This window comes from Centruroides vittatus, unplaced genomic scaffold, assembly GCF_030686945.1.
Source record: "Centruroides vittatus isolate TY-2023 unplaced genomic scaffold, ASM3068694v2 contig_18, whole genome shotgun sequence".
In the NCBI taxonomy this organism is placed as follows: Eukaryota; Metazoa; Arthropoda; class Arachnida; order Scorpiones; family Buthidae; genus Centruroides; species Centruroides vittatus.
In genome coordinates, this window is record NW_027121101.1 from 4,718,079 (window position 1) to 4,732,964 (window position 14,886).

Sequence of the window (14,886 nt, forward strand, 5' to 3'; positions counted from 1 at the left end):
TACTTTTGGCTTATTCCATGCCACCAGCACTTCATCTACATATTTACATATAGCAGTAATGTATCTACTATATTCATGAACAACCTGATTCTCTACAAACATTAAACATAGTTCTTCAAATTTTTTTCTACTAGACAGCCAATTAGAGCTTCTCTTGATCATGAATGAAACTTCCAATTCATAGTAAAGTATGAGGAATAAACCACAATATGTATAACCTGTAGTATACTTTTGTCTTATTTGTTTCTCATAGCATTATACAATAACCTTAAAAAACATGCCAGTATATCAAACCAATTAAACATAGACCAAAGATATTTAATATAATGAATGCTTTTTTCTGTATCAATCAGACATCTTCAGGTTCCATAAGCCTATTGAACAGAAAACTAAATTGAATACAGAACTCAAATTTAATTTTTAAATGCCTGAGATTCAGGTATGTACTGTACCATACACAGAGAATGTATATTATTAAAAAAAAGTTATGTAATTAATAAAAGAATATTTTGATTAATAAACTTGAGAGCATATATGAAGTGATTTTCTATAGTTCAAACCATGCTCTCCATGCCATTGATAGATTGTCTGATTTTTCATGGCCTTTTAAATTTCTAGAGACTCCAAGTATTTTAAACATGCTGGATCTGCTGTGCAGTGTAGAGTCTGGTATCATCATAAGCAATCAGAACATCATCATCACTTGTATATGGGACCAGAGCACTTTTATATAGTTTTTTCTAATACTACATTTATATTCTTTAATGCAAGTGCTCAAGAACTTCTTGGTCACTCCAACGTATACTAACAAATAGTTGGTCTTATCTTTGGGTCATGTAGGATAATAGCATATATTCCTGCCGAATATAATTCTCCACACATTTGTTATTTCTTAACAAAGAGAAGATGGTAGGGTTTCCCTTGTATGACAATCTGATATTATATTAAAAATTTTGAGTGTTTTTTTAAGTGGTTTGTGTATACTGGTATGTTTTAGATAATATACAGCCTTAATGTTAAAGCATATGACACTTCCAATTTTAGAGATGAAAATAAGATTTTGTAGTTCCCCATTACTGTAAGCATCTTGTATTTTAGTGGGTCTATATACTTTATTCTTTCCACCATCTGAAGTGGGCAATTGACTATGTAAGGATTCCTCATTATGTAGGGTCTTGAGCATAGTGAATTTCTCTTCTATCGCGACATTAGGAACCATATCTCCTCAACTGGTCAAACAGGCCAGTCAGGAATTATGAGCTTTTGACAACTCAAAAAGCCTGGGAGGAAGCTGTTTATTTTGTAGCTGAAAAGAAAACTCAGGTTGAAGGGTTTTTCTATTGTATATGGCTTTGGCTTTTCTGAACCTTGCTGGAGTGTAAGATCTTTTGTGCAGTAAAACTACATCTATTGCTGTAAGATACATTGTCAACTTCCTGAGGTATTTCTCCTTCCTAATAATCATTGGAATTTTGACTTTGTCTGACAGTGTGATCACCAAATCATTCTGATCTCTCCATGTCTAATAACCTCAAGTAATTTGTGTACAAAGTTGGTGAAGGTCATGATCCTTTCTTCTGTTTAGTGGTTGTTTTTAAGTCCCTTGTGACTGACCACTTTATTGCTTGCACCTACAAGCTTTGTCTATTTTTGTGCTTTTGCTTACTAGCTTCAAATAATTAAGTTTTCAGTCATATTTATGCCCTCTTGAGAATAGAACTTTGACCACTTTGGAAATAGTAATTTCTTCCTGAATCTTGAACATTTTTTGATGTATATTTGTCCTTTGATATGTAGAAGTTGGTGTTTAAAAATCAATCTTTTTGACATACTTTGATCTTATTCTGGTCTGCCGGAAATTAATAAAATTCAAAATGTTTTATTGTATTAGGACTTAATTAAAATGTAGATTCCTGAAAAAAATTAACATTTTTATGTTGTGTAATGTTCCTGCTGAGTCAATGATAATGAATAGAAGTTATTTATTTTAGAAAGTTCGATATTTAATTTTTTCAAAAGAGGAGAAGCAGGTGTTCAAACAGGTAAAGCATAATTGTAGCATGGAGGTATTTTTTCAGAAACAGTTTTGACATTATGCCAAATCATTTCTCTGCAAGTGTAAATATTATTATTATAAGTTGTATGAATTTAGATTAAAAAATATAATACATTATGTATTTATTCATTTCCAAATTGATATATTCAATTGATTTATAATAGTTAAGCTGTAGATAATTTGTATTAAAACTAAAAGAACTTGCATTTTGTAAAATTTTTATAAATTTTCTTCTTTTTTTTTATCAGTAATACATTGTTATACAATCTAAATCATTATATGGAGATCTGAATTAATTAATTTTAAATTGCATATTTTAGTTTCCTTACTAAACAAATGTGGAAGTCAAGATTACCAATGTGCTGATGGAACATGTATTCCTCAAATTTTTATTTGTGATGGCCAACAAGATTGTATAGATGATGAATTTGAAGAAAGGAATTGCAGTAAGTTTTATTCAGATCTATAATAATTTTAATTGCATAAATTTTTTAAAATAATTTATTTCTTTTCTTAAACATAAGAAACATCGTGCTTATATCCACATCATAGTTGTGATAATGGAACTAAATGTATAAATAGACAAGAAATATGCAATGGAAAATATGATTGTGATGATAAATCAGATGAAGTGGAGAGATGCTGTAAGTTTTTTAAAATAATAAGTAATAAAATTATTCTATATAATTTAAATGGAAAAACAGATGAAATGTGAAAATCTTAAAAGTAAAAATATATTACTTTAGGTTTATTTTTATCTTTAAGAGCTGTTTATATGAATTTTTATAAATTGTTGGACTGCAATTTGAAAAAATTGTAAACCCATAAATTTCCCACTGTTGTCTGTCCTTCCTTGATCTTGAGAATGAAGTTAGATAGATGAAAGATGAGACCAAATATCGAAACCTTAGATGCAGGAGGTCCCAATTAACTATATATGAACTTCTGATGCAAACTGAAAGTCATTATTTCAATTCAAAATTTTCCCTTGAAATGAGTTAATGACTGGCATGACTTGATTGCTACAGGAAAAGTATGATGTATAGGAGCAAGACACTGCTAATTTGAAGAAGGAGAGCATATATTTTAAATTAAATAAATTAAAAAATATGATTAAAAATTGCAGCCTGGCATTGTGAAAATCTCACAATAAAATAATTGCTTGTTATATTTACATTATTAAAATGATGTAAATATAATCCAGGAAGTAATACATTCTAAAATTTTAAATGCAGAAAGAATCTTAAACTAATAAAACTCCTCTAAAAACACCGGACTATAAGCATATCTTCCATTCCAAACCTAATAACCGGTGCAAAACAATTATATTCACATCACGAATACATATCAACATCACATGCAAAGATGGCAAAGATAAATGGCAAGATACTTTTAGAGGAATGATGGAGCGGTCTTAATTAGCATAGGATTGGTTATACGATTAAAGCGTTAGGATTTGGAAGATTTACGGAAGTTTTTCAACGCTTTGAATCAGAATTGTTCGATTTTTTTCGATTTAATCGGGTGGCACGTGCATAACGGAAAATTTTAAGGTTCGATTGTATGAAAATCGTTTTGAAAAAGATCGTGTAAGAAGAAATATAGGCTTGAGGAATGTCTCAGTGGAGGGACCGAAAACGTTAGCCAGAATATAATTGTTTTGCACCGGTTATTAGGTTTGGAATGGAAGAATCTTAAACTGTTAATTTTATCCGAGTACATAATTTATTTTAAAAAATGTAATACAAAGGAACTAAAATTTTATGCATTTAGTACTACATTAATATAGTCTTTAGCAGTGGTGGGATTTGAGTAATTTTGCAGTCAGTTCTCAGCTAGGGTTGCCAATTTTCAGAGCAAAAGATTCTGAACAGAATGTGAAAAAATGATGAGTGAAAGAATATCTTCCTCCTATAAACTTGAAAACATTTTTTCCTTCCCTTCATAGTCGTGATGTTGAGACAACCAGATGGCCAGGTGTCATCCTACAATCTGGGATAGAATTTGGGCGAGCACTCCAGGAATTTTTAATTTGATAACTGTTCTTGATATGTTGGGTTCCCCATCTCTTACCACTCTGCCACCTTCCATGTGGGCCTCACTGAACCCACAATGGATATTATTAAAACAGGCCATTTTAGTGTCCACAGGGCAAAATTAAAAAATGAAATGGGGAAAACACTTTCCATCAAAAATGCAAGTACAGTAGACTCTCAGTAGATGACAGATAAATATAGTTTCTGGTTGCTTGAGAGTTACTATTAAAAATAGGCCTAACTAATACTATATCCCATATTATACTGTACCAAAAACTCTATATTGATTTGATATTAATTTTGAAATACAGTAATTGAAAAAAAATTAAGACAAATAATGACAAACATAATGTAATGTAACATCAGTTTTATTTTAAAAAAACAGCTTTTGAAGGCAGTGTGTAATTCAATTTTAGTTAAATGACAATAAACTTTTCAACTTAATGAACTTCACTAAAGCTTATTTGGAACATGTTTTGGCATACTTAGGGTTGGGTAAGAATACAAAATTTGAATAACAATAGATCCCAACCAATCAATATGTTTATACATTATTAACACGTAAAAACACGTAAACAGATAATGAAAATCTTCTTTACTCGCCATGTCCAATTACCAGGAACAAACTATTCTCCACAGCAGAGACGACCTTTCTTTAGAGGCTATGCCTCTGCCAAATTATGTAAAACAGTCTAAAATGTTCACAGGTGACAAATGTCCGCCAGCCCTATTTTACAAAGAAATCTTATATTTTTAATTGTGAAGGGATTGTCACCTGTGGACATTTTAGACTGTTTTACATAATTTGGCAGAGGCATAGCCTCTAAAGAAAGGTCATCTCTGCTGTGGAGAATAGTTTGTTCCTGGTGATTGAACATGGCGAGTAAAGAAGATTTTCATTATCTGTTTACGTGTTTTTATGTGTTAATACTGTATTTCCGCCAGCCCTATTTTACAAAGATGTTTATACATGGTGAATTGGTAGAAGTGGGAGACAAACATATGTATGAAGCATAGGCTTACTCACAGCATGGTGTGCTAAGCTTATACCTACATTTCTGCTAGAAATTGATTTTATTGTAATTTTTATTTAAAGTATAATTTCTTTGATTTTTGACAGTTGTTTGAAAGTGCTGATTGCTCGAGTTCTAGTTAACAGAGAGTCTGCTGTAATTTGGATTACAACTACAGGTGCCAACTTCTCAAGAAGAAAAAGGGATGAGCTAAAACAAAAATACACAATTTCTCATTTAATTTTTATGGCATTTTCGAACAGTTTTTGTTTACCAAACAATTTTTAAAAAATAACTGAAATTCCATATAGTTCAGAAAATTCTGAACAGTTCGCAACTTGTATTTGCTGCACTGATGACTGTTCAGAATTATATATATATATATATATATACACATAAGTTTATGTGAGAGCCTTATAATATTTTTCACACCAATATATCCTTCATAGTGACAAATATTCAAAATAATAATAATAATAATAATACGAAGTTGTTCACAATTTTAAATGCAAATTGGTTTTACTTTTTGAATTACTATAAAATATTAGTTAATATTTTAGTTTTCATTTTTTTTTAATTTCAAAAAATAATTTAAAGACAAGTTTTAAGTTAAGGCCTTTTTTTTACTATAAATTTTTTTTATCATAAGCTTTTTGATATGTTGATTATATTTTTATCATATGATCAACATTTTGTCATAATCTAAAATAATTCTAAAATTTATGATTTATAAATTAATTTTTTACATTAAAATAAACTGTTCAATTAATTTTATTAAAAATAAAGGAAATGTTTTTTAATTTAAACAGTTTACGTATAAATATACTCTATATTTATTTAATATCAGTTATATGCTAACAATGATTTAGAAATGTTCAATAGTTGATTATTTTGTGTGTCTTTATGTTTCTAAATCTAATGTAAATAAATTTTCATTTAATTAAGTATATTTTGTTTATTTTTGTGTCAAAATTTTTCAATGTTATTTTTAGTATCTGTTCAAACAATAACTGGAAAATGTAAGCACAACAAATTTTGTGAAGAAGAATGTTTTGATACTATATCTGGACCACAGTGTGGATGTACTAATGGAAAATATTTGAATGTCGATAATAAAACTTGTACAGGTTTGCCTATTTTAGTTAAATTATATTTATATAATCTTATATAAAACAATTTTTTATATAAATTTTAAAAATAAATGTTTAGTTTCAAATTATGGTATATCTTTAATTTTCTAAATAGATATACCACCTTGCAAACAATGGGGAAGATGTAGTCAAATATGTCATACTTTTAATACTTCTTATGCTTGTGATTGCAAGTGGGGATATACTCTTTCTTCAGATAAGTTCACATGTATAAGTAAAGGTAAGTAAAGAAAATATATAGTAATAATTTTGAAACTTGTAGATATTATGATAAATTAAGTTTCAAACTGATAAAATGAATTTGATTGAGAAGAAATTTTACATGAATATTTGGTCTTTATTTAGTTCTGAAAAGAAAAAAAATTTTGAACACAGAACAAACATCTGTAATGTAATGTGATATTAGAATGCATTATTTCTAAAATGTATATTTACATTATTTTATTGTAAATAAAATTAAAACAAAAATTAATGATTGACTTATATAGAAGTTATCCATTTTAATATCTGATATCCAATTAAGATTCCAAATTTTAAAAATTCTTAGGTTTTTAATACACAGTTATATACATATAAAACAATGATATTAAAAATTCACATTTACTTAAAATCACAGAAATCAATTTCCTTAATCTTCACGTACTTTATGTATCTCTGGCACCATTATCTTCCTGATACTATTCTTTAATCCTGATGTAATACTGTGATTAATTAATAAAAGTAAAATAAAAAAATAATTAAATTTGAACATGACAGGAATTCTCAACAATAGCACGGGATGAGATGTTTAACACAGTGTACTTCTTTATGATGGCAATATATTTTAAATATTTTTTATGAAAAATTATATAAAAATGCACAAATATTTTTTCTTGCATACCAAGAAACCCAAATTTTAAAACAGTATCAAGTTTTGCAAATTCTTTACTTCTATTTTCTATATATATAGATATATATTTTTTCAAAAATACAACCCTATTTGGTTTTTTAAAATTTATTAAAAAGTAACAAATATTAATACATTGCAATATATTTATAAAAAAAATATGGGGGAAAAAGTTTATAAAATGATGATAAAATCTCTATTTAGCTAAATGTAATGATGGTTGGACATTTAGCTATTTTATCAAGAAAATTCAGAAATTTTTTAACACAATACATTAACGTGCAAATTTTCTGTGTAGCAGGAACAAGTGAAAATAAACAGAGACCAACAGATACAGTGAGTACTTGTACCATTATCACCTATTTCGGCAGAACAATATATGAGGAACATAGAACGTCGTATTTTCAATGCCCCTTGACCATCCAATATCCAATTATGTATCTACGTTATATTGATGATGTGCTACTTGTGTGGGAAGGTTCTCTTGAAGACTTAGAGCAACAAATGAAAATTTTAACATGACAAGAAATTCCAACAATTAAATATTGTTGCAAAACAATTTTGAAATAAAAACAGATTTTCTTTTTCAGGGGTTTCTAAGGCTCTGTTTTCTTTATTTATAATGAAACTTCAGGTTGATAATTAAAATTGCTAACATAACCCCTAAAATGTATCTGCTGGCAAGCCAGACAATTTGGCATTCACTTTCTTTGCTAAAGAAAATATTGAGGAAGCCTAATTAGCAATGTATGTGAAAATATTAAAAATTTAAAATATTAGCAAAATGAGCTATTAAACAAGATGTATGTAGCCACCTCTATAACATTGAAAATATTGGATATTAGTTTAAAACAACCAATAATCAAATATCTAGTTATTGGTTACATAATAACAGTCAATCACTAATATAAATAACTGTAGCTAATAGATTGGCTGATTACTCTAATAACCAGTGAATTATTTGTCAATTGTACTGATTATTTCTGTTTTAAATAATGTGTTAGATTCTATGCACTGTAAGCTAGAACTTCTAGATAAAATATAACAAAATACCTTTCTCAGTTTTTCTAGCAAATTTTAATTAATGAACATCAAGAATTGACGTTCGTTAACTAAAATTTGCTAGAAAAAGTGAGAAAGGTGTTTTTGTTAGTTTGTGTTCAACACATTAAAATATATCATTAATGATGTGTTAAATTTAATAATGAGTCTAAAAAGAAGCAAAAACATATTTAATTTAAAATATTTTATGTAATTTAAAATATTTTATGTAATTAAGAAATACTGTAGCCAAATTTTTTTTAGTTTTTATCAATAGTCAGTGTATAGGGTAAGTCGATATGACATGAGGTCGTAGAAGCATTTTTTGAACAATAACTATTGAATACAACAATATGAAACTTGCATTATTTGAAATAGCCATAGCTCCAAAATGTCACAGTACAGAATTTTATCCAATTTTTTCAGTAGAATGAAGAGTTCATAAACTTTATCTTCTGACAGGGCACAAAACACATTTATCTTTTTAGACTGTCCTTGAATGTTCAACAGCTACATGTATGTTTTCAGAACATCATACAGATGTGTCAGTTCACTTCTGACAAATGAAATGTGACTGTTGCTGAAACACACTCTTGACATGAACATTTCGTCTTCTTCAATGCTCTAGTTGTAGCCATTAAAACTAATTCTTCTGCATGCATAATCTGAAACTGAGTTGCTGAGTTGTTTATAAAATTACTATACTAATTCAAAATATGAATATATTTTTTTATAGATCCAACAAAAGCAACATTGCTATTGACCACAGAATCAGAAATAATAAGATATTTTCTTCATAACAACAGTCAGATTACTGTGTTATCTGGATATTCAAGAATTACCTATGTTGATTACTATCATACATCTATGGCTGATCTTTTATTTTGGGTAGATACAGAAAAAAAGAAAATATTTAGAGGAGTGTTAAAAGATGCAGGTATAAGATTTTACATTTAAAATAGATGTTAAAATATAATGTATTTTAAGAATTTTAAAATTTTACTTGTCTTTATTTTCAGCTATCGAAAGTATTCATATTATTGTAGAAGAAGGTTTGGGTATGATAGAAGGTCTTTGTGTTGATTGGATTGGTCATAATTTGTATTGGGTAGACAGTGAATATCATCATATTGAAGTGGCAAAATTTGATGGTAGCATGAGAACATCACTAATAGATGGTGTTACACGACCAAAAAGTATTGCAGTAGATCCTCATGTTGGGTAGGGTTTCAGATTACTATATTTATAAAAAATAATGCCTAAACAATTATTATTGAGTCTAATAATAATAGTAATCATAGATGACAATACAGTCAAAAAATATTTTTGTTATTCAGTTTATATTTTAATTTTGAGTAATTTATAGTATTACAATAACATAGACTTTGGCAAAACATTCAGAATTGTTCTACATAAATAAGATGAGAAGAAATGAAAATTTGTAAAGTTTCATTTGTACATATTAATGTCAGTGATAAATGTATTTGATATTATTGCTGCCATTAAGTCTGATGAACAATTTAGTTATTATTATTGTAAAATGACCAACTTTGAAATTAATGTAGTTTAGTTTGAAATTATTTTAAAATCAGTAATAATATTTGAATATCTGATTGTTTTCCTATTTTAAAAAAATCTAAATACAAAATTTTTCTGATTTAAATTTCATTTTGTCTGGTGTGATTTTTACAACCACAAAAATGTTTAGCCTAACCATTAAGAAATTAATAGAACTGTGTTTTCTATAAGTTAAAAATATGACAACTTTTACAAAAGTATTTGTTAAGCATTACTTGGTGAGAATCATGTAAAAAAAATTTATTAATATCAAATTACATTTGTACTTTACTTTTTTAATCAGATTTCTGTTTTGGGCTGATCGATCAGAAAATGGTTCTGTCATAGAAAGAAGTTTGACAAATGGTTATCAACGCCATATTATTATTCAATGTGCTCAAAATGGTTGGCCTACTGGAATTACCTTGGATATTACAACACAGTATATTTACTGGGTAGATTCTAGGTTAGTAATTTGAAAATTGAAAATATTATTTTATAATAATGTGAAATTTGTTCTGAATTTAAATTCAGAAGTAAATATTAAAGTTGCCTTATAAATATTTAAATAATATGATAAATTAATAAAAGGTTTATATAACACCAGTAACTAGCTAATGCTTTATGATTATTATTGTAACACTTTCATTCACTTGTTTCTATCATTTTTATGTATTCATTTTAATAACTTTTCAATTCTTTAAATTTGAAAATAATTATTGTTTAGTGCTTTTAACTCTACTATTCTGTCAAAAGACTTAATACATTCACCTTCTTTTATCTGGAATAAACATCTATTTGTTATTTTTCAGTTTATATTTTCACTTTTCTAATATATGCTACAGGTATCCCTTGCTTAATGCAGGATTTGATTAACATATGAAATTAATTGTGGCAATCCCTTTATATATGCAGCAGAAGTTTTAATTAATTTAGCTTTACCAGCTGTCTTTACTTAATATAGATACTGTATTTGATTAATGCAATTTTGATATACAGTAGCATTGAAGGATTAATTAACTGCATTAATCAAGGGATACCTGTATTAATAATTTTTCCCTTAAAAATTAGCTGTTTGTAGAATTTTTTTCAGGTCTGCATGAAATAACTTTGATCTAGTCTGTTTATTTTTGAGTTTGAAAATAATAATGCCAAATTTAATCAATAAGACTTCTAATTCCAAAGTTTTTAAGTAATTAATAGACTACTAGTTATAATTGATGCAATACTCTTCTTTTACTTTCTAATTTGTTGCTCAATGGACAAGGACTTATTTAGCTATTAGAGCTGTTTTAACTGATGATGATGTTAATGGCTGAAAATTAACTTTATAGATAGTTAAAGAATTCATTAATGAAACTAGTCTGTAACATTTCACAAAATTTAATAAAATGTAAATAAAATAGTTTGCATCACTGTAATAATAAATGTTAACTTTTAAATTTTTCCTAAAAATTTCAGGTATATTTACCACAATAGATTGTTATATATTCCCTTATCTGTTTAAGTTGTATTGTTATATTACTGATGATAAAAATGTGTAATTATGGTTGATTATATGCTTATTTCAATGTTTATTATAATTTACAAAATTGGAATGTATTTTCATTAAACATAACTGAAGACGTATGTATATTTAATTACTTATTCTCAAATATCTTCATTTGTAAAAAGTAATTTTCATTCTTGTATAGTTTGTTGCTAAACTTTGGAGATATTATGAAATCTATAATGATTTACATATGTTATTTATATAATCCTATTAAATTGTAATTATTATATTTTCTAGCAAAGACATCTTTTCATTGGAAAATTATATATAATTCTATAATTAAAAAAACCTTAAAAAGGTTTTTCTAGCAAAAGCTTTTTCATATATAATAGAATAATTTGAATTTAAAATTGTAAAAATAATTAATTGTATCAGACAATTCATGAATTTGCAACTTCTGCTTACCATGTAGATGAGTTGCTAATTATGATTTATCTTTACTTCTAGACTAATTATTTAAATGATATAACCATATTGACTATTTTTTATTCAAGATTTTAAGTTAGATTTTTTTTATTAACTAAATTATGCTTAAAATCTAGAAATTAGCTAATAACTAAGAATTTTTAAGTTTAATTAAACACACATTCAATATAATTAAGATTTTTTCATGTTATATACTATTTTATAAATTTGATGATCATTATTTATATAAATAATGTAAAAATTTCATTAAGAATTATTTTAATTCCTCATAGAATACTGTTTGATTGAAATTTAATTTTTTTTTTTAAGATTACATTCCGTTTATGTTGCTGATTATCATGGTAACAATATGAGGAGACTATTACAAGATGAAAATTTTTCAACATATTTTTCTATTGCTGTACATGAAAATAATTTATTTTGGACAGAAAGACTAAAACATTTTGTTGAAAAGGTAAGTAAATTAATTTAATATGTAAATGATTGATATGTAGATACAATACAATTATACAGAGTGTCTGTTTCAAATCTCTCTCATTTCAAAACCTCACAATAAAGAAATTATGAAGTATATTAAAATAAAATTACATAAAATGAAGGACATGTCCAAACATTTATTTAGCACCCTTTAGTGGATCTCTACATGTGAAGCATTTGTAGAATGAACAAGATTAAGCCTGTATTTAATTTCTTTCCAAGTTCTCTCCATGTCCATTGTCACTGTAGCAATCACATCACAGATGCAAGTTCTTAACTTAGGGATGTCATCCACTTTAGTTACAAAATATGGTCTTTTGTGTACTCCCATAAAAAGAAATCCAGTTGGGTAATATCCAGGGAATGTGGTGACCAGAAAATGGATCTGTTGCATTCTATCCAGCAGTTAGGAATTTATTTAGAAACTTGCAAACAGCTACAGTCTAGTGAGGAAGCTCCACTCTACTGAAAGATAATGCTGGGTTTTACAAGTCTTCTATCTGAGGATACATGAATAGTTCCAACATGCCAAGATACACTGAACCATTCATGGTTTTTCCAGCAAAGAAAAATGGTCTGATTATCCTGTCTTTCATTAGCCCATCCTTAATGCTTGACAAATGTTACTACTTACAATGTTACTTCAATAGACTAATGAGATAGAGCTATGATGACCTCCTAAATATTTACTATTATGAATATTAGTCTAATAAAATAATTAAAATAATTCCATTCAATTAGTGACAGAGAAATAAGATGTGGGGCACTGGAGATCACTAATTATGATGCATTATATTGAGTCTAAGACACTTTATTTTCAGAGAATCTGAAAAAAGTGCATCTCACACTCAAGTAAATATGATAATTCTTATACTATGTGTAATTCTATTCATTCTACTCAATGAAAGAAATTTTCATATTTTTAATTCTATTTATTCTCATGATTTAAAATATTTTTAATAATTTTATTAAGAATATTTAATTAACTTTTCAGATTGATAGATGGAAACTTAAAGAAGTTGATTTTTTAACAGCAACATATCCAGACATTTATGATGTTCGCATTCTTCATTCATCACATCAACCACCAGGTACTAAAATAAATATTTCAATTTGTAACTGTAATCCGTTTCCCTTTCTATTAAATTAATATTTAAAAAAAAGTTCTGTTATTAAATTTTATAAAATACATCTTATACTTTATTGATTTAATAAAATATATTTATATACTATTGGTATTTTTTTAATAAAATTAAGTTTAACTTTTATTTTAATATTTCCAAATTAGAAAATAGAATAAAAATTAGAATAAAATAGAATAAAAATTATAAATATTTTTCATTTTAAATTTAAATTAATTCACAAATAGAAAATATGGTTTTTAGAAATAGTCAAGAAAGTTTATTTTTAGAAAACAAAATGGTAAACTCAGAAATGGATACACAGTATTATTTCTTTGATTTGAACATCAAAATAGCTAGACCTAAATAGTGTTTAGGGCATAAATAATATGAAAATGATATGTTTGTTTATGATCTTAGTTAATAAAATAAATTGCTCATTATTTTTGACAAAATCTGTTTCATATTTGACTGTCTTTGGTACTTGTCATTGATATTAAGATTTGAGTAGTAATGTATGTATGTATAGTAAGGAAATATTTGTTATTAAATTCTTCATAACAAATAGAATATATTTTAAATATAAAAGGAAATTTGTAAGCAATCTTATAATCATCTATAATAATTGAAATTTTAAAGATAAAAACTTTATTTTCTATCATCTATGATTATTTTCTTATTTTAAAATTTTTTATTGTTGAAAAGCAAAAAGAAATACATGTAATCATAAAAATGGACATTGTTCACATCTCTGCCTTCTTGCAAGCAATTTATCTATTACCTGTGCTTGTTCTTATGGATGGAAACTGAACAAGGATGGGAAATCATGCAATGGTAAAAATATATATTTCAATTAAATTTTTGATTTTTTGATATATAAATATTAATACTTTTAATTAATTGTTGGCTTTTTTTTATTTTTTAGAATATAATAGTTCATTTATCTACATAAAAAATGAAGAAAAATATGAAGTTATATATTTTGTAGAAAAACAAAATTTAAATCATTTTATTTATCCTCCTGTAAAAGTGAAATTGGTAAGGAGAAAAGTATAATTTTTTTATGATTATAAAATTTATTAAAAATCAATGTGTGTTTTTATAAATTATCAGTATATTAAAAGATATATCATATTTAATATAGTACATTTTGTTCTTTCATTTCGTTAGAAATCTGTTAATACTTTTAGATTTGATTTCTTGTTAGAAAATACAGTCAACTCATGCTAATATGAATTGCTAGGGGAACAGTTGTTAGTTTGCTTTGTTGAAAATTCGTATTAATGATTTTCAGGCTCAAGATCAATGTTGTATAATTTAGGGAATTAAGGCTTATAGGCGATCCAAATCTCTAAATTATAATATTTTGAATTGATTTACTAAATAAAGTTAACAAAATTTAATTTGATTTTGTAAATAAATTAATGCTCTTAATGATTTACAAATTACTGTATGTACTTCCCGATATGTAAACTAGCACATGTTTGCATGGGATTGCATCCATTTAAAGGGGTGGGTGTCCTTGAACTTTAACCCCTATTTTCTGAGTCCAGGAGAATGGTCTGCTAAA

General features: G+C 26.6%; 1 protein-coding gene across 2 annotated transcripts in view; it reads left to right on the forward strand.

The window, feature by feature from the left end:
• Positions 1-14,886, forward strand: part of LOC136969593 (low-density lipoprotein receptor-related protein 1-like) — a 59,836-nt gene that overhangs the window by 16,852 nt on the left and 28,098 nt on the right. For both annotated transcript variants that reach the window (XM_067263818.1, XM_067263817.1), the window contains exons 9-19: positions 2,377-2,502; positions 2,581-2,700; positions 6,098-6,232; positions 6,351-6,476; positions 8,920-9,120; positions 9,203-9,404; positions 10,045-10,206; positions 12,028-12,172; positions 13,190-13,286; positions 14,022-14,150; positions 14,242-14,354. In XM_067263818.1, the coding sequence (XP_067119919.1) occupies positions 2,377-2,502; positions 2,581-2,700; positions 6,098-6,232; positions 6,351-6,476; positions 8,920-9,120; positions 9,203-9,404; positions 10,045-10,206; positions 12,028-12,172; positions 13,190-13,286; positions 14,022-14,150; positions 14,242-14,354 (1,556 nt within the window). The remainder of the gene's footprint in view (positions 1-2,376; positions 2,503-2,580; positions 2,701-6,097; positions 6,233-6,350; positions 6,477-8,919; positions 9,121-9,202; positions 9,405-10,044; positions 10,207-12,027; positions 12,173-13,189; positions 13,287-14,021; positions 14,151-14,241; positions 14,355-14,886) is intronic.